Source organism: Oncorhynchus gorbuscha, linkage group LG25 (genome assembly GCF_021184085.1).
Source record: "Oncorhynchus gorbuscha isolate QuinsamMale2020 ecotype Even-year linkage group LG25, OgorEven_v1.0, whole genome shotgun sequence".
Lineage (NCBI taxonomy): Eukaryota > Metazoa > Chordata > Actinopteri > Salmoniformes > Salmonidae > Oncorhynchus > Oncorhynchus gorbuscha.
In genome coordinates this window covers 8,069,053-8,088,429 of record NC_060197.1, presented here as the reverse complement: position 1 = coordinate 8,088,429, position 19,377 = coordinate 8,069,053, and the positions used below count along the sequence as shown (strand labels likewise).

The window sequence follows — 19,377 nt, the reverse complement described above, 5'->3', positions numbered from 1 at the left end:
GCAGGCAGTCCAGCAGGGTGTGAGTTGAAGTTGTCAAATCTGGAGCTGACAACGTTCTGATTTAGCATCTTGGGGGCATCGCTGGATGGTGTGGCAGATGAAGCAGAACATTCCGGTTAGGGCTGGAATGTAAATGACGTGATCATCTCGGATTATCTAACACCTGAGAATGGGCAGGCATTCCCTCGGATGAAGAGCATCGCCATCTTGCTGATTATGTGCTGTCATCCAGGTGGAAATCATCCATATCTGATGTAGGAAAATAGACAAGTTGAGTGTCCTGTGAATAAGTTGATGTATATGTACTGTACGTGTGTGTGTATGGATGTGTATATATCTCTTGGTATATATTTTATTTTAATTTCTATTATCATTATTGTGTTTTGTGGTTGAGGGGTGGGGGGGTGGGGGGAGGTTGATGGGAATGGTGGAGGTGCTGAGGGTGTCCTATTGAGGGTTGATGGGGATGGTGGAGGTGCTGGGGGTGTCCTATTGAGGATTGATGGGGATGGTGGAGGTGTCCTATTGATGGATTGATGGGGATGGTGGAGGTGCTGGGGTGTCCTATTGAGGGTTGATGGGGATGGTGGAGGTGCTGGGGGTGTCCTATTGAGGGTTGATGGCGATGGTGGAGGTGCTGGGGTGTCCTATTGAGGGTTGATGGGGATGATGGAGGTGCTGGGGTGTCCTATTGAGGGTTGATGGGGATGGTGGAGGTGCTGGGGGTGTCCTATTGAGGGTTAATGGGGATGGTGGAGGTGCTGGGGGTGTCCTATTGAGGGTGAAGGGACCTATTGGGGAGGGGATTCTTCATGGAGGCACATTCAGTCAGTTTTGTTTATTATATTATTATATATTTATACATTTTTTCTTATAACAATAGAGAAAAATTAACAGTTCACTGATTATGGATATGCACTGATGTTGACTTCAGCAAAAGTAGAAATGTCCTCACTGTCAACTGCATTTATTTTCAGCAAACTTAATGTGTAAATATTTGTATGAACATAAGATTCAACAACTGAGATATAAACTGAACAAGTTCTAACAGACATCTGACTAACAGAAATTTAATAATGTGTCCCTGAACAAAGGGGGGGTCAAAATCAAAAGTAACAGTCAGTATCTGGTGTTTTAATCTTAGTAAGAATTCCCTGTGTTAGGTCAGTTAGGATCACCACAACATTTAAAAAAATGTGAAATGTCAGAATAATAGTAGAGAGAATGATTGATTTCAGCTTTTATTTCTTTCATCACATTCCCAGTGGGCCAAAAGTTTACATACACTCAATTAGTATTTGGTAGCATTGCCTATACATTGTTTAACTTGGGTTAAACGTTTCGGGTAGCCTTCCACATGCTTCCCACAATAAGTTGGGTGAATTCTGGCACATTCCTCCTGACAGAGCTGGTGTAACGGAATCAGGATGTAGGCCTCCTTGCTCGCACACGGTTTTTCAGTTCTGCCCACCAATTTTCTATAGGATTGAGGTCAGGGATTTGTGATGGCCACTCCAATACCTTGACTTTGTTGTCCTTAAGCCATTTTGCCACAACTTTGGAAGTATTCTTGGGGTCATTGTCCATTTGGAAGACCCATTTGCGACAAAGATTTAACTTCCTGACCGATGTCTTGAGATGTTGCTTCAATATATCCACATAATTTTCCTCCCTCATGACGCCATCTATTTTGTTAAGTGCACCAGTCCCTCCTGCAGCAAAGCACCCCACAACATGATGCTGCCACCCCTGTGCTTCACGGTTGGGATGGTGTTCTTTGGCTTGCAAGCCTCCCCCTTTTTCCTCCAAACATAACGATGGTCATTATGGCCAAACAGTTCTATTTTTGTTTCATCAGACCAGAGGATATTTCTCCAAAAAGTATGATTTTTGTCACCATGTGCAGTTGCAAACCGTAGTCTGGCTTTTTTATGATGGTTTTGGAGCAGTGGCTTCTTCCTTCCTGAGCGGCCTTTTGGGTTATGTTGATATAGGACTCGTTTTACTGTGGATATAGATACTTTTGTACCTGTTTCCTCCAGCATCTTCACAGGGTCCTTTGCTGTTGTTCTGAGATTGATTTGCAATTTTCACAATAAAGTACGTTCATCTCTAGGAGACAGAATGCGTCTCCTTCCTGAGCGGTATGACGGCTGATTGGTCCCATGGTGTTTATACTTGCGTACTATTGTTTGTACAGATGAAGTGGTACCTTCAGGCATTTGGAAATTGCTCCCAAGGATGAACCAGACTTGTGGTGTCTTTAAAAAAAATCTGAGGTCTTGGCTGATTTATTTTGATTTCCCCATAATGTCAAGCATAGAGGCACTGACTTTGAAGGTAGGCCTTGAAATACATCCACAGGTACACCTCCAATTGACTCAAATTATTTAAATTAGCCTATCAGAAGCTTCTAAAGCCATGACATCATTTTCTGGAATTGTCCAAGCTGTTTATAGGCAGTCAACTTAGTGTATGTAAACTTCTGACCAACTGGAATTGTGATACAGTGAGTTATAAGTGAAATAATGTCTGTAAACAATTGTTGGAAAATGTACTTGTGTCATGCACAAAGTAGATGTCCTAACCGACTTGACAAAACTGTAGATTGCTAACAAGAAATGTGTGGGTGGAGTGGTTGAAAAAGGAGTTTTAATGGCTCCAACCTAAGTGTACGCAAACTTCTGACTTCTGTACATGTAGGCAAGTAAAATGTAGGTAAGCAATAAACATTTCAGAACAACTACTAGTCGAATAAGACATGGGAGTTATTGCGAATTTTGGCAAAGAGATTTATTTCTAGACTAATACACTTGAAACAAATAGCCTAACAGAAAACAGCAGAAATTACTAGTGAAATCTCAACTAGCAAGCAAGCCTCAGCAATGAAGAACTGAGTGTGTGCGCGTTCACGCGAAGGTTTGCAGATTGTTGGCAGGGGGAGATTTTCGGCACAACACCTGCCTACGCAATGAAACGTTGACCTTCAATTAGTATTTCGTTTTACTGGAAGGCTAGCAAACTATCTCGTACACACTTCGAATACGAGGTTGGTGTCTCTTTTTTGATCAAAATTCAACTGATATCTTGTAATTGAATAGAATAGTGAGGTGGCAAATAACTGGTATGCCGATAATACGGGACCTATTGTTTTGCTGAACCGTTTATCAAAAAGTTGATTGTAGGCCTAGTAGTATTTCCACTGAAATGTCAATCATGCTAATTGCTAACCCGTTAGCAAACATTTTTACGATCCCAATAATCTCAAAACATTGATGGCTTGATCACAAGATAACACTGTTGAAGGTAATATATTTCTGAAACGCTGTTGAATAGCCGATAATACGGGGCGCTCCACTATAGGATTTCAATTTTAAAAATCCTGAATCCAAAAGAAAATCCTATCAGATTTTGGAACCAGTCCTATTGGACTCCCAAAAGGATACAATATGATAGATCATTCTTTTGGATTCTAATATAATTGTTTTATTGTAATACTATAGGATTTTGTTTAATACTAGGGATAGCGATCTCAGTCACCCGATCTCAACCCAATTAAACACTTATGGGAGATTCTGGAGCTGCGCCTGATACAGCGTTTTCCTCCACCATCAACAAAACACCAAATTGTGGAAGAATGGTGTAGCATCCCTCCAATAGAGTTTTAGACAAGTGTAGAATCTATGCCAAGTGCATTGAAGCTGGTGGGTCATTGGCTGCATTTCCACCTGAAACCCCAATCTGCAACCAATCAGATCAGCTCTGAAAAACATATTTTGTGATTGGTTTTAAAAACCGATTAGTGGTATAAAAAAAAATGTTTATCAGAACTGGGCTGTCTAAACGCACCAACGATCTATTAAGACGGTTCATGTTCACGTTTCCTTTATTTGGGCAGTTACCTGTACCAGGTGCAGAAGGGAGTCGCCCATACAGTCATTTTATCCACCGCAATCTACGGAAGCGCGTTGTCACTTTATCGCTGAGCAACCTCTTGATACCAGCCGCTAACGACAAGAATAAACGTTTATTTATTATTACACACCAGGTAGGTTACTTTGTTTTTAATTCAGATTTGCGTTGACATTAAACCTTTACAACTTTAGAATCGCTTATGTTCTCCAATTCTCTTGGTTGCCTTCCTCATTGAAAGTAAAAAAACAACAATGATATCGTTGTGGGTTTTTGTTAAAACAATGTTAAGATGTTCTAATAGGATGTTGAATAAATGTGACAATTTAAATTGTATACAGTTGTTCTCTACATTAGAAAATATTTCTTAATTGCATTCCTTATCTTCTCAAATGTTAATTTACGCGATGTTGGGTAGTCATGAGTCACTCCCTCAGGTATTACTTTATCTCATGAGAGGTTTCCTGGGCCGTTTATAAACTGGAAGATGAGCCTTAGTCATGATATAGGGCCAGTTTCCTGGACAAAGATTATGTTTAGTCCTGGACTAAGAAGGGTTTTCAATGGAGATATTCCATTTGAAAGTGTTTTTCTGTCCAGGACCAGGTTTAATCTGTGTCCATTAGTTTTCTGAAAAGTGTAAAGGGAAAGTAGGTTAACCCACAAGGATATAACTAGTATCTGTTCATTAAACCAGGGCAAAATAATGTTTTATCAGCTGACATGAGAACATCATCCATGCAGAAGGTTGTTTTATTGTAGGAGGGGGAAAATATTGCCTGATGACTCATACTGAATGTAATTTGACTGCTCTATTGGTCATCATGGAGAAGAAATGTTAGTGGGTGAGGCATTTGGCCAGAGTGAGGTGGATTGGTAGCCAGGCAAGAAACAAATGTTTACCAGCTGAAACAATGGGCCAGTGTTTTGCATGGCAGGGTGCCCTGGTTGGGTGGAAATTTCACTTAAGGACCAATGGAATGGTCTAAAATGTTTAAACTCTGCCCAGCCGGGGCACCGGCCCATACAAAACGAACTCCCTCACCCCTCTTTGTTTTTTGGGAGGCAACTAGCCTAGTGTATCACGTGGGGGAGGATAATGGAGAAAGCCCTTGGGCAAGATGAGACTAAAGCTACTGATTGGCTGGATATATGAGAGCACTCCCTCATCTCTTTCTCTGCTCAGACAAGTTATTTGCAAATAAAGGTTAAATAAATAGAATAAATATTTGCGAGCGAGTGGTGAAATCAAAACCTGTATCAACATTAGAGAACATCTCTGGTTTAACTGCTATGTCTCTCCACAGACCTTATTTGAACTATTAACTGACACACAATTAATTGACACACAATCCCTAACTCTCTCAGTTCGGAGTGGAACATTATCACAAACAGGGCTGGATTCCAGGCTATCCTAGGGACACGTATCGTAAGTTGAATGGCAAGTTTTTCCTGCCCCATATCTTTCTAGCATGGCGCACCACCCTGAGTTTAAGAGGGCTGGGAAGAAGCCTGGCCTCCAGGTGTGGAGAGTTGAGAGTCTGGACCTGGTGGCCGTGCCAGAGAGTCTGTACGGCGGGTTCTACTCAGGGGACGCATACCTCGTTCTTAATACCATCAAGCAACGTTCTGGGCATCTACAGTATGACCTTCACTTCTGGCAAGGTAAAACTTGATCTGGTCGGAATGACTATTTCTTGAAATGCTGTACAGTGTTTGTACATTTCAGGCCACTGATGTGTGCTTATGCACTTTTACAATTGAAATCCATTCCATTATTTGTGAAAATAATGTTGGAAATCATTATTTCTCTGGTCCTGCAGGAGATGACTGTACACAAGATGAGAGTGGAGCAGCAGCCATTTTTACCATCCAATTAGATGACTACCTGGGTGGCAAACCTATTCAGTACCGTGAGGTGCAGGGTTACGAGTCAAGAACATTTTCAGGCTACTTCAAAACTGGACTGAAGTACATGGTAATGTTTTAAAATGAGTAAAAAGAAACAAAGGAAGTCACACAGTCTGCGTATGCTCCCAACAATTTAATGGGTAAATCAACATTTTGGCACACAGTCTCTTCTTCAGTGTTCACAGTACCTTCTACGCAAAAAGGAACTGTGTACTGGGTAGAAGGTACTGTGAACCAAAACGTTGGTTTACCTGTTAAATTGTTGGGAGCATACTGTATGTATAGAGTATGTGATAATGTATTTATTTTTACAGTTTACTATTCCTTTAGCCAGCACCTCCACCATAATTTTGGGGTGTGCGTCAGCTCACACTTTTTACTGGAATGTTGAAAGACATTCAATGAGTTTGTTAAATGTATTTACTTACCTTAAGATCTCTTCCACTTATCTTGTTGATTATCTTCCCAATCTTTACCTTAGAAAGGGGGTGTGGCTTCAGGGTTCAAGCACGTGGTGTCCAATGAGGTTAAGGTGCAGCGTGTGCTCCAGGTCAGGGGTCGGCGTGTGGTTCGAGCCACAGAGGTTGCAGTCAGTTGGGACAGCTTCAACCTGGGAGACATCTTTATCCTCGACCTGGGCAACGTGAGTTCACTGAAATCTATAAGAGTTTCTACAGCAAACTATCTACAGTATGTACAAATCAAGGAAACATATACTGGTTTAATTTAGTGACATTATTTGCAGATTTGAGTGAATTTGTCTTTGTACAATGTAGGGTAAGAGTGTATAGTCATTGCTCATGTTAGTAAGCTGTTATTGTAAGTAATCCACTTTGAAACCAATACTGTTTTGGTCATGAATAATGTAAAAGATCATTTATATACGTTGCGGTATGCTTTAACATAGTCAACAGGCAGAGCAGTTAGAGATACACTTACACTTGGTCCACTGTACTGATAGTCTTCACTTGTCTGAATTACAGGAGATTTATCAATGGTGTGGTTCCAAGGCCAATAACTTTGAGAAGCTGAAGGCCACTCAGGTGTCAAAGGATATCCGTGACAATGAACGATGTGGGCGGGCTGAGTTGTACATATGTGACGAGGGGGCAGAATGTGGGAAGATGTTGAAGGTGGGTCTTTCAATGAGGAGGAAGGGATGAAAAAATAGTTCATTCCTATACACTTCAAATCATGCCATTGTTTATATGCTCCCAGTAAACATCTATAGTTAGTTACCTTTTTAACATAAATTATGATAATTTTCTTTGAGATGCCTGACTCGTAGTCTCGTTCCAGATTCTTGGACCCAAACCCGAGTTGCCTGAGGCAAATGCAGATGACACAAATACAGACGTGTCCAATAGGAAGCTGGCAAAGTTATACAAGGTTAGATCCATTTTCTAATTAAACAATTGAATCGTTAAATATGATGTAATAAGCTGTTTTTGAGCATACCTTCAAATACTAATATTAAATTGAAATGTTTTTCCAAAAGGTGTCTAATGCCAGTGGGGATATGGGTGTGGATATGGTAGCAACAGAGAACCCGTTTTCACAGAATGCCCTGGAGTCAAGTGACTGCTTTATCTTGGACAATGGCCCCAATGGCATGATCTTTGTCTGGAAAGGTATTGGTTTCTTCTCAGCAGCTGGTCTCTATGAATTATTTTGACTGTAAAACCCCAAGCTTTAATCTTCCCTTAGATTAGAAACTACTTTTGAATACTGTTGTGCCTGGAAGTCACTTAGTTCTTCTGCCTTTGCAGTTTAATCATGAGTTTATTTGGAATAAAAACAGGTAAGGACGCTAACAAAGAGGAGAGAAGTGCGGTGATGAGTGCTGCCGAACAGTTTATCACAAAGATGGGCTACCCGAAACACACCCAGGTCCAGATCCTACCTGAGAATGGGGAGACCCCTCTGTTCAAGCAGTTCTTCAAAATCTGGCGTGACGCGGACCATACAGTGGGGTTGGGAACCGCCTACGTGTCCAACAAAATCGCCAAGATCAAGAAGGTTCCCTTCGATGCCTCCACTCTCCATCACTCGGATGCCATGGCGGCTCAGCATGGGATGGTGGACGAGGGGAATGGAGAGAAACAGGTTTTTTGGCGGGGATTCTGGGGTTTTCTCAGTAAACACCATATAGTATGATGGTAGTTACCCTTAAATATTGTATTTCAAGGTTTAGGGTAGTCATGTGTCCTCAGTAAAGGGATAGATACAGCACCTAAGGGTTACCACTGTGGGCCTGCACACCCACCAAAAAGGTGTCACAATCTCACAAACAAGCCTTTGAGAAAAGAGCTGCAAGGGGTGTTACCTTTTTCCCATTCATGGACTACTACTAGCAAGAGCTGTGTTTACCTGTTAACCTCTGTAGATCTGGCGTATTGAGGGCGCTGACAAGGTGCCCGTGGAGCCCTCCACTTATGGACGATTCTATGGGGGAGACAGCTACATCATCCTCTACAACTACCAGCATGGAGGGCGTAACGGACAGGTCATCTACATATGGTAAAACAATGGAGATTATCCTTCTGGAAGCAACAGCAGGAAGCTTTGTGTGTTATTGCATAGTCTTACAGAAAAAACTGCTAGCGTCCTTCTATCGTTACAGTAGGCTTCATCATTTATGAGCACCAGGGCTTTTGTTACATACTGTATTAGACACATCTAAACCAACTATATACTATATGATATAATCTAAGCATAAATGTATGTGAATAGCACTTGAAAAGTATTCCTCCTTCACAGGCAAGGAGTGGATTCTAGCCAGGATGAAATTGGTGCCTCGGCCATCTTGGCTGCTCAGCTGGATGACGAGTTGGGAGGAGGAGCAGTACAGGTGACTGGATAGTTTTGATTTATCGCTGTCTGCCTCGCGTAATACGGTCCAGATCATTTTTAATCAAGACGCACTGGATTACAGAATTGAACAATATTAGTCAGTTGTTTTGTATGCTGACGCTGAATCTATATGAATACGTTTCCATGGTCATGGATATCAACAGGGTCAGAGCGTTGGTCTGTAAAATGAAATGGAAATGAGGGAAGGTTAGGTTTAAAGCCAGGTATCTGACTCGCTCTGATTTTCTGTCTGTTTCTACCGTGATGAAGGTGCGGGTGATCCAGGGTAAGGAGCCTGCCCACCTCATGAGTCTTTTCGGGGGGCAGCCGATGGTAGTGCACCAAGGTGGTACCTCAAGAGAGGGTGGCCAGGCCCAGGCTGCAGACACACAGCTGTTCCAGGTGCGGTCCAACCCTGCTGGCTGCACACGTGCCATAGAGGTGAGTAACAGGAGATGGAAGGTGAGGTGGGAAAATCTCAATAAAATATGTTTTGTAGGTACATCTATTTGGTTACTTTCTGGCTGTATTCACTAGAATCCAAACGGACGCAAACAAGCCGAAACGGGGAAGGACTAATCTGAACTTGTCTAATAAGAAAGGCATCACAAAATGTCTTTGCTACAGTGTACACTAATACACCCCAGTAGATGGAGTAGCCAGCCATTGTGATGTATGGTTGGTGACGCTGACTACAGTCCGTTTGCTACTGCTGAACTGTAGTTAGTACCTCCAGTGTACAGTATTTTTAACAGGCTCCTTTCTTCCTCTCTCCACTCAAGGTTGATGCTGCTGCCTCAAATCTGAACTCCAACGATGTGTTTGTGCTGGTGACCCCGGCATCCTCCTTCATATGGGTGGGAAAGGGGACAAGTGACAGTGAGAAGCATGGAGCTCAAAAACTAAGTGACCTTCTAGGGGTCTCAGCCTCAGAGCTGGCCGAGGGTGAAGAAGCAGGTATGTTCCCTGCCAGCAGTCTAATTCACTAGGAAATTGTGTTTAGCCAATAGCTACAGAATGTTACTTATTATGAGGATACAAGGCAAAGCTTTTCCAACCGCTCCATCTTCTTCCAGATCCACAATTGTATGTATGTGTTTGTGTGTCAAGATGACTTTTGGGATGCTCTGGGAGGTAAAGCGGACTACCGTACCTCAGCCAGACTGAGAAACAAAATGGATGTTCATCCACCACGCCTGTTTGCCTGCTCCAACAAAACTGGACAGTTCGTTGTGAGTCTGCCCTGTTATAACTGTAGTATAGCACTCTGCTGCATTCCTGTTTTCATGTTTGACATGATTTGAATATCCATTTGGACAAATTCAGTTTCCTCTGCTAATGAAATAGCCTTTGATCCACATGTTATACATAAGTGTGGGAAACCATTTCCATGTCCTCCTGAATGTGCAGTGACCTGGCCTGTTGTCAAAATGCCACAATACTATTTCCACAGATTGAAGAGGTGCCTGGGGAGATGACACAAGAAGACCTGGCCCCAGATGATGTCATGCTCTTGGACACCTGGGAACAGGTGACTAGTAGAGGGATTGTCAAGGTGCAACCAGGGCCACGTTCAGCAGCCGAACGTTGTAGAAATGCCAATAGAACAAACCCAATTCCTTATTCCACATGTCAGAGGGTTATGTATGTTCTACATAGCATATTTCGATCTGAACGTTCTGAAACGTTGCACCCTGCTGAACGTTCTGAAACGTTGCACCCTGCTGAACGTGCCTCAGGTTTTTTGCTATTAATGCACACTTATTGATTCGCTTAACACTTTCCATGTACCCTTCAGATCTTTGTTTGGATCGGAGGTGAAGCTCATGAGGAGGAGAAGACAGAGGGTATTGCCTCAGGTAAGCAATGGTGGTTTTAAAACAAGATCACATAATTACCTGATAAAAGTGCAGACGGGAATTTAAATGTGCCAATTCATTAAATGAACTGTTCTTTCTTTCCTCACTGCTCCTGCCTATTTCCTGTTCGGTGGTCAGCCATTCGTTACATAGAGACAGACCCTACCAAGCGGGACAGCAGTACGCCCATAGTGAAGTTAAAGCAAGGTCATGAGCCTCCCACGTTCACTGGCTGGTTCTTGGGCTGGGATCATGGGTACTGGAGCAGTAATCCCATGGAACGGGCCATGGTTGGACTCCGTGTCTGAACCACTCCAGGGTGACGTTTCCCCTAGGGGCAACTTCACCCAAAGCCTCATTTGTGCAACTAACTGGGTATCCCCTTTCCTTTCAACTGTTAGACTGCCCATGGATACCAATTTGTGATGGATAATATACTCTCTTCACACTATTGCTGTTTTGATCTTATGGTTTTCTTGAAGAGAGAATAGTCATGTAATCCACACTACAGTTTAGTAATTTCCTTTTCTTACACACTAATACTGTTAGCCCGTGTTTTTTTAGCAGTATCTTACTACATTTGCAATAAATGCAACAGGAGTTTTTTTCGCTTCTGTACCATGCCGTGTTGGGCAGAGTTCAGATATTCCTGTTTGAGAATCTTGTGCAGACTGAGTTTCCATAACGACCCAAAGGATATGTCATGTCTGACAGTGGACGGAAAAGCTTCAACAAAGCACAACTGGAAGCAATCAAATACATTCACATAACTAAATAAAATGTATGATGCCCGATACGTTGTCAGCTATGTTAATTGTAGTCAATAGCTAAGAGGCTTTGGTTTAGTGATTATCATGAAAACATGGATGTAGACCGGCCAATCAAGGCAGAGCAACTTGAAGCCAAACTTGAAGCCAAGAGACATTTATTCTCAAAAATAAAATGGGATTCTATAAAAATGTCACCCGTCAGATTTTGCAAACATAATACAACTCTCATCTGAGTATTCACCAGATGCATTAAATCAAAGTGAATCATTATGGGGTGATGACATTGTAACGTCTTACAGAAATCCAAATAAACATTTAGTTACAAATAAGTTGATCATCATTAACCAACTCCATGAACGATCTGAATCCTTAATTGTGAGACAGAGGGGCACACAGCTACCCCCACAGTGGGACCTTAAGCCAGGTCCATGTGCTGTTTTCTTCAGCTGTTCTGAACGTCGCTGTAGTAGTCGCCATCCTCGTTATCAAATATCTCAGAGAGTAGAAAGAGCTCTTGAGGATCATTTCTGGACACCACCTCTCCTGACTTTATCAGAACGTTGAGGCGCTCTTCACAATTGGGGAGAACTCTACTGTTGAGGAAGTCGATGATCTCTGAAAAGAAAATACAGAAATAAATCTGTAAACGGTTCCAGCAAACAATGTGCATGCCAAACGGCACCCTAGTCCCTATATAGTGTGCTATTTTTGAAGAGTAGGGCAGTCCCACTCCTTTTGTATTTCTTGTTTATTGGACAGGATAGAGCGAGTGCTAGAGGACTGGGTCAGATTCAAACCCATGCTCACAGTGGTAGTACACAGTACCTGTGAGCCTGAGGCAGCAGCTTAGACCACTGTACAACCCCAGGCGACCACCCAAAATGCTCTATCGCTAGGTTTTTAGCATTTCGTTAGAATAGTTGTGAACCAATAGGAACAGTGACGACAAAGGGAGAAGAAATGTTGCTTGGTCCTCCTTGACTGTACTATTTAAATATAATGGTGCTTTGGTCTAGTCCCAAATCACACCTATTCCCTATAAAGTGCACTCCTTTTGACCATGGGCCCTGGTCAAAATAAGAGGATAGTGTTTGTATGACAGCAGCTTACACCTACCACAGAAGGACATGCTCTGCCACAACGGAACGTTGGCTACCTTTAGCCTATAGTAGTTTGTCTGTACGTAGCGCGGCGTAACATCCCTTAAAAATGATAGAAATGTTAACACATAATAATGCATTACATCACACTGACATGCACAATTGCATTCCACACTCCTAGAAGATGGAAAACATTTGTAAAGGCTTTGTCGTGCATTGATCTAATTCAATGACATCTCAGCATTCTATTGAGAGACTTGCCAATGCTAAAAGTTAATACTGACACATTACAAACCTCCCTCAGTGAAAATGTCACAAACGCAACAAGGCAATCCATGACACATTGTCTAAAACATCTGTGTTCAATAACAACCTCTTACCCAATTGTGCGAGCAATTTCTTCCCAGTTGATATCTGCAACATCTTCCACCTGCATTGCATTCAAGCTGAAAAGGTCAAAAGTGACATGAATCAAGATTCACAATGCAACAGTTTCACATGCTGATCTCAGGACCAAAAGTCTACCTCTTGTCCTGTGTATCAGGACAGTGCAGAAAGGTCCGAGTAACATCACTAGACCGGGCTAAAAAAATCTTAAACAAAGAATCAAAAAACAGATTCACCATCGCATAGATTGAATGGAAATCAACACACTTACGCTTTGATCAAATCCACTTTGCCCTGTAATGATTTAGTGTGTCTACTGAATACTGGTTGTCCATATGCCATTTTGTGCTTCAAAACACCCAACCTGGAAAAGTATCAAAGATACAGCCTCAAAAGTCAGACGAAAGTTCTGAATCAATGTTTGTGTAAACAATTCAATGACAATGGTTTTATTTTGTAACAGCTACCCCTGAAACTCCCCGCCCACCATTTTATTCGACACTGGGACCAGTGGCGCGTTTCAACCGTCTGGCACACATCTGTCCAGGGGATGTTGTTGTACAGCTGGTCTTTCCTGACGGTGGCCGGTCCACTGCCAGGCTCTGCCTGTCCCACCAGGTGCTTCCGCACAGCTTCCATTAGTCTTTTCAGTTCTTCCTCGGTCCACGCGCCTCTGTTTGCGGCTGAGAAATACACGCCAAACAAAGCGGGAGCATTGCCCCACGTCAAACAACACGAACAACCATTTCCCCAAAAGATAAGTGGAGCAGAATGTCCGGCAAGGATGTCAGAGTCAATATATTAAAGCTGTAATCTGTACTTGGTGGAACTGCCACATTTGTTTGGGATATTACAACAAAGAAGTTACTTCCAACATCAGTTATTTTCCTTCGGCCATCCTTGCACACGTGATAGAACTGCAGAATATGTACTGTGACTATATTTTGTACCACAATGCTGGACATTCCTCTCTTCCGTTTAATCAACAAGACAAAAACAATAACTAAGGCGTTGGGGGGGGGGGGCGAACAGTGTCTGAGTCACCTTATGCCGATTCCAGTTCCCAACGACTTACACATTTGAGCAAAACGTTTCTCTAGGGCCGATTCGCTTCGGCCAGTCAACGCCGAGATCTTCGCCCACTTGTTGCCGTGCAACGCATGTAGTTTTTTCAAAGTGTGAAGCTCTTCTTCGGTGAACCTTCGGTAAGGAAATCAAGGAAATAAGCATTCAAAGTGCCTCGATGTCTGCAAATATTAGCAAACCATAAAGTGGTTCATATCAGAACAATAGCACAGTTGTGAAGAGTAATTTCAAGAAAATGTCAATTCAACATTACTATACTTTCGTACACTGTATTTAGAGGCAACATAACGTAAGCCGGGATAGCCGTTTATGACCGTGAAGGTCATTTCCTTATAGTAACTAGCCCCGTCTTACCTGCCCTTGTAGTTGCTGCCATCAAACATTTTCCTCCCACGTATGTAGATTTGATGCCAAGGCCTGGGTATTCCTTCACCTGGAACAGGTTAGGAAGAGGTGAGATCAGTTTTCTGGGAAATTGCTTAGCATATTTTTTGGCCACTGTAGACAATGCTGAAGAACAGGGATGTAAATGTGGATAAAAACTTGTGTCAAAGTTTTCTAATCGAATGAACCTGGCTACAAGACGACACACCTATTCTTTCATGAAATCTGTGCTGCCTCTTCAATTTCTTGATATTTGCTTCTTCCTCTTTGAAGCGCTGTGGATGGAAGAGCTCAGAGCCACTCTGAATCCCAGTGAGAGACAGGAAGTCGGAGACGTTACTCTTGAGTCGTTCGTTCTCCTGCGCATTGAATCTTCCACTTCGCAGGGAAAGGCCTGGGAACAACAGAAGATTCCACATGGGCTTAATTTACTGGGTCTAAAATGATAAAATATATGATAATACAATCAGTCACATCTCTAAACACAGTAACATCTTACATATCATTGCTACAATGTTACATAATGCTGCGATAAACACTTAAAAATATTGAACCATGAGTGACTGAAGAACAAGCTTACCTTGTCTTCGGAATTCCTTGAATCGATCAAGATCATACTTTGTCCACTTATGGATCTCGTCAACAGACTTTGACTCAACATTGGGAATGAAGTCTTTGAGATCATTCAGAGCCTGCCAGTCGTCCACACTGTAGCATAGTGAGGGGAGAGAATCATAAATGTGATGTCTAACTAAACACACTTCTGAGTCGACAGAGCAAGAGAGACATGCCTTCCTCTCTCCACAGGAAGATGCTCCAGATGAAATTCTGGTACACAGCATTCACAAAATGTATGGTTTTCACCAGCAAATGCAACTGGGCGACTCCACAGTAACAGAGTGATGCAGGGACTCAAATTTCACTTTAAAATGTATGTCAAACAAGTTTTAGCAAGTTCCACAGAAAATATTACAAACATACATTTATTTGAAAAACATTGCAGATGCAAAGATTGGTAACAGAATTGAGGGTTTGTGAAGCTGGTGCACTCATTCTGTAACCAATCTTTGCATCTGCAATGTTCAACAAGTAGCTTAAATGTGTGTTTGTAAAATATTCAGTGGAAATGGTTAAAAGTCATTGTTGTGCCGAGAGTTGTATGGATTGTTTAACTTTGCAACCATTGGTTTTTGTTGGGCATACATTAATTATTGTGGATTTGCCACACTGTCAATGGTTGTGTTAATTTGGGAAATCACTCTTTCAAAACACGCTAGATTCACACTTCAATACAAGTGAACCAGGTCTCCTACTCACACGAGAGTTTCTTTCTTTAGGCAGGATTTGTTGTGTTGGGTCCCTGTCTTAACCATGGTTGAATGGGCACCCTCTGTCTCACCGTTTGTTCCAGCATCATGAGTCCTGTTGTCATTTGGAACAGCTAAATCCAAAACATCTGCTGCAGAGTGGACACTGTCCATTCCCTTGTCTGACACTCTGCGGTGTTTTTTCTTTCTCCCGCTGACCTCCACAGCTGCAGACTCTCCATCCGTTTTTGGCCTCTTTGACTTCAATTTTCTTTCAGTCTGTTCTTTTATACCTGGAAGGTCCGCTTTATCTGGACAATCATTCAGTTCACTCTCTGTGTGTTTTTTCTTATTTCGTTTCCTTTTTTTTACATTCTCCTCTGCCTCAGTTACCACATTTTTACCTCTCTTGACCGTTTCAGGGTGCAGTTCTATGATTTCTGGATCCTCTGCTGTTCTTGAAACTGTCAGACAGCTTTCCCCTCCCTCCTCAAGTTCTGTTTGTCTGTTCTTGTGCTTCTTCTTACTCTTTCTGACCTCATCTGGCGCAGTTACAGCTGAAACGTCTACCTCAGCCTTTGAGAGGACACTGTCTATCACCCGTTCTGGCTCAATGTCATTATGTTTTCTCTTCTTCTTCCGGCTATTCATATTATTCTCATCAGCAATCACTAAATCCGCTCCCACCTGTTGTGTTTGAAGATTCTTAGACTTTTTCTTTGTTTTCCCTCCAGTTTGTTCCTCGGGATCTGGTACCTCCATTTCATCTTGAATAAAATTTGGCTGCTTCTCTTCGTTTCCTTTTATTACTTTCTTCCTCTCTTTCTCCACCACTTCCAGCTCAGTCACTGTTTGCTCTTTATGTTTAGGGTCTTTACCTCTTTTCTCGACTGTCAACCGGTGACCATCCTTTTGATTATGCTCAATTGCCGGTTCTTCTGGTCCCTGTTCAGATAGTGCTTTATTCTTTTTCTTTTTGGCTTTTATTAATCCCTCGACTGTATCAGGTGCCACTGATGAGATTAATTCAGGAGTGTCTACAAATGTAAGAGGGGACATTCGACACATCTCAAGCACTATGGGATTCTCCATAGCCCCCTGTTCAGTGGATGTTGAAGTCCCCAGCATGGTGGCTACAGCATAACCTGTTTTCTCTATCTGTAACAGAAAGACAATATTAATGTTTTTCCATTGTTTCCTAAATGTGACAGCATGGATAGGCATGAACTTTAGCAGCTATGTAACGTTAACTAGCTACCATAATTCGATTAGCAAAATACGTTCATATTAAAACACAAGTTCACTTTTTTCGTACATACGCGCAAAAGTGTGATCAATGTTGGGATAACGAGCTAGCTAGTGATATTCCATCAAAATAGACTAGCTAGCTGTGTAAATCAAACATGATAAAACTAGTAAAGAAAAATTAATTCACCAGGTTGAACAAGTGGGGAAAGTAACACCGTAACTTCTTTGTTGACAAAAGCGACATAACCGGAAATGTAAATATCTTCTTTGGCGTTGGCAATGTGTTTGACTGACCAAAGCTAGCTACTGCCACTCTGTGGTGGATGTATCATTGATCGAATTTGGAACATCTCAACCTGGCAATTTGACTGGTAAACTACACTCGCAATGGCTGCCTGCCTGGTATTCTGATCACGAGTCTCCCATCTGCATTCCCGTGTAATTCCCAACAATTAGGATGTGTAGGTCTAGATTAATATTCCGCTATGCAGTTGTGGAAAAAGTACCCAAATGTTACACTTGAGTAAAAGTATAGATACCTTAATATTAAGTTACTCAAGTAAAAGTGAAAGTCAGCCAGTAAAATACTACTTGAGTAGAAGTCTAAAATTATTTGGTTTTAGATATACTTAAGTATCAAAAGTAAATGTAATTGCTAAAATATACTTAAGTATCAAAAATAAAAGTAACATTTTAAATCAATTCAAATTCATTATAATTTTAACTATTACTTCACTACATTCCTAAAGAAAATATTGTACTCTATACATTTTCTCTGACAACCAAAAGTTATTATTAATGTATCTATACTTTTACACAAGTGTGACAATTGGGTACTTTTCCCACAACTGCATAAATTCATGCTTATCCATGCTGTCACATTTAGGAAACAATGGAGAAAAAAAACGATTTAAGCAAAGCAGATGGCACAATTTCCTTTAAAAAAATAGTAGTACATTAAAGTATATTGACTTAAGTACTTTACACCACTGCTGCTATGACAACACTATAGTTAGGCAGATCATATTTAGAAGATTTCAGAGATCTGTTAATTGTGCTTCTGTTGATAAAATCTTTGAGATTGGAGAACCTTTTTGTGGTGATTTTAAGAGCTAAATACAGTCAGCAATGGCCAGCGATGAGTGGTGTGTGTTATAGACGGATATAAATAGATTTTGGTATGCTATTTTTATAGGCTTAACTCAGGTATGTCATTATAATAGCCTATATTTTTGTTCTAAAGTAAATGTAGATATACTTTACAGTATTAGTCTGCACAGCCTGAAATTGGTTTGGATTGGTTTGATAAAAGTAATCCATGCCACAGCGCACAGTGCTCGGTCTGATGTCAGATCTGAATACTAGAGAACATGTAGCCTACCGTCTGGAGAGTTACTTAAAGATTTGTAATTGAAGAGAGAAGTTGTCCTGACATTTCATATACCTATCCACCATGACTTACACAGTCAATACATTGGCAGCCTTTCAACATTAGGATACAATATTTTCTCTAGCCTAAATAGGCTATCAATCTACCTCTCTCACACACAACTTGGGCAGTTTATTAAATTGGTCAACAATGGTATTTATTAAAGATGATCACAAAGAATGTGTTGTTAACTCTGCATTATAGCATAGCGTATTTATTTTGGACAAAAGCCACAAAACTAGTGTATGACTGAGTCACTCAGCTTTATGCTGAAAAAAAATCACACTTGACTCAAGTCATTAATAGCTCAGGTCTTGAAAATATGAGCCAAAAGCAGCACCAACCTTTTTCCCCTCAGTATCCAATGTGTATAAATGACCCTGTGAGCACCGCCTGACACCAATGAACGTCAAATGATTTGGTCATTTTGCTCACAGGTGAGACTCATATATACGATTTGCTTGTCCGTTTTTTCTCCCTGTACTTTCTTTCATTCAGTTTATTCTTCACATAGGCAAAGAATGACTCCATGTTTCAGAAACGTTACAAAGCCTACTATCAATCCTTTCCCCTGCATCCTCCTCCTATCCCACAACAAGTGAGAAGGGTGCAATTGCAACTCGCATGTGGGCATTCCGGCATCTGCAGGAACCCCTCTTTATACTTCTATTGGTCAATTTTTAAGTTAGGACAGGCGGGAGGCAGGGGTGCTCCAGTACAGAAGGTGCTGTTAATGCACAATAATGTTGGATGCCAACAGCCTATAAACCCCACAGATGAAGGGGCGGGGGCAAAAATGGTAGCTAGCACCGGTAGACAGTGTCCTTCGCACCAGTCTGCCAGGCACTGTTTTCCCGCAGTTCTGTTAACAATGCTGAAGGCAGGTGTTCGGTAGACGGGAGCAAAGGACACTGTGCTAACTTTGCTCATACAAAAAAAGATTGCAGTCATAGTGCAGTGTAACTGCAGTACACTGCAGTATAACTGCAGAATGCTGCAAATACTGCATCCAAAATAAAAATCTTTTTTTGTACTGCAGTAATTATGCAGTGTAACTGCAATTACTGTGTCCAAAATACCACAGTCGATTGCACTTATTGCATTTTTACTGCAGTTTCAATACTTTTTGAC

At 41.6% G+C, this 19,377-nt stretch overlaps 2 protein-coding genes across 5 annotated transcripts; one reads left to right on the top strand and one right to left on the bottom strand.

Moving 5' to 3' along the window:
- Positions 1–2,894: 2,894 nt before the first annotated feature.
- LOC124013909 (gelsolin-like) lies at positions 2,895–11,536 on the top strand. 2 transcript variants are annotated; one of them, XM_046328468.1, is made up of 16 exons: positions 2,895–3,049; positions 5,384–5,577; positions 5,736–5,890; positions 6,305–6,466; positions 6,807–6,956; positions 7,123–7,212; positions 7,322–7,454; positions 7,625–7,929; positions 8,210–8,343; positions 8,584–8,674; positions 8,947–9,117; positions 9,459–9,633; positions 9,787–9,908; positions 10,130–10,207; positions 10,475–10,535; positions 10,674–11,536. In XM_046328468.1, the coding sequence occupies exons 2-16, from the start codon at positions 5,385–5,387 to the stop codon at positions 10,841–10,843; spliced, it is 2,190 nt and encodes a 729-aa protein (XP_046184424.1). In that variant the 5' UTR covers positions 2,895–3,049; position 5,384; the 3' UTR covers positions 10,844–11,536. The 2 variants fall into 2 exon arrangements, with proteins under 2 accessions (XP_046184424.1, XP_046184423.1); XM_046328467.1 differs by lacking the exon at positions 2,895–3,049 and adding an exon at positions 3,899–4,048 and having other exon boundaries at positions 10,674–11,535.
- On the bottom strand, positions 11,444–17,165 carry LOC124013908 (transcription termination factor 1-like). Of its 3 annotated transcripts, none has more exons than XM_046328464.1 (11): positions 17,005–17,165; positions 15,580–16,727; positions 14,843–14,970; positions 14,471–14,656; positions 14,233–14,311; positions 13,868–13,992; positions 13,280–13,475; positions 13,064–13,156; positions 12,786–12,851; positions 12,422–12,507; positions 11,444–11,920 (listed from the first exon to the last, which is right to left on the bottom strand). In XM_046328464.1, the coding sequence occupies exons 1-11, from the start codon at positions 17,059–17,061 to the stop codon at positions 11,748–11,750; spliced, it is 2,337 nt and encodes a 778-aa protein (XP_046184420.1). In that variant the 5' UTR covers positions 17,062–17,165; the 3' UTR covers positions 11,444–11,747. The 3 variants fall into 3 exon arrangements, with proteins under 3 accessions (XP_046184420.1, XP_046184421.1, XP_046184422.1); XM_046328465.1 differs by having other exon boundaries at positions 16,889–17,022; XM_046328466.1 differs by lacking the exon at positions 12,422–12,507 and having other exon boundaries at positions 11,753–11,920.
- Between the last annotated feature and the right edge of the window lie 2,212 nt (positions 17,166–19,377).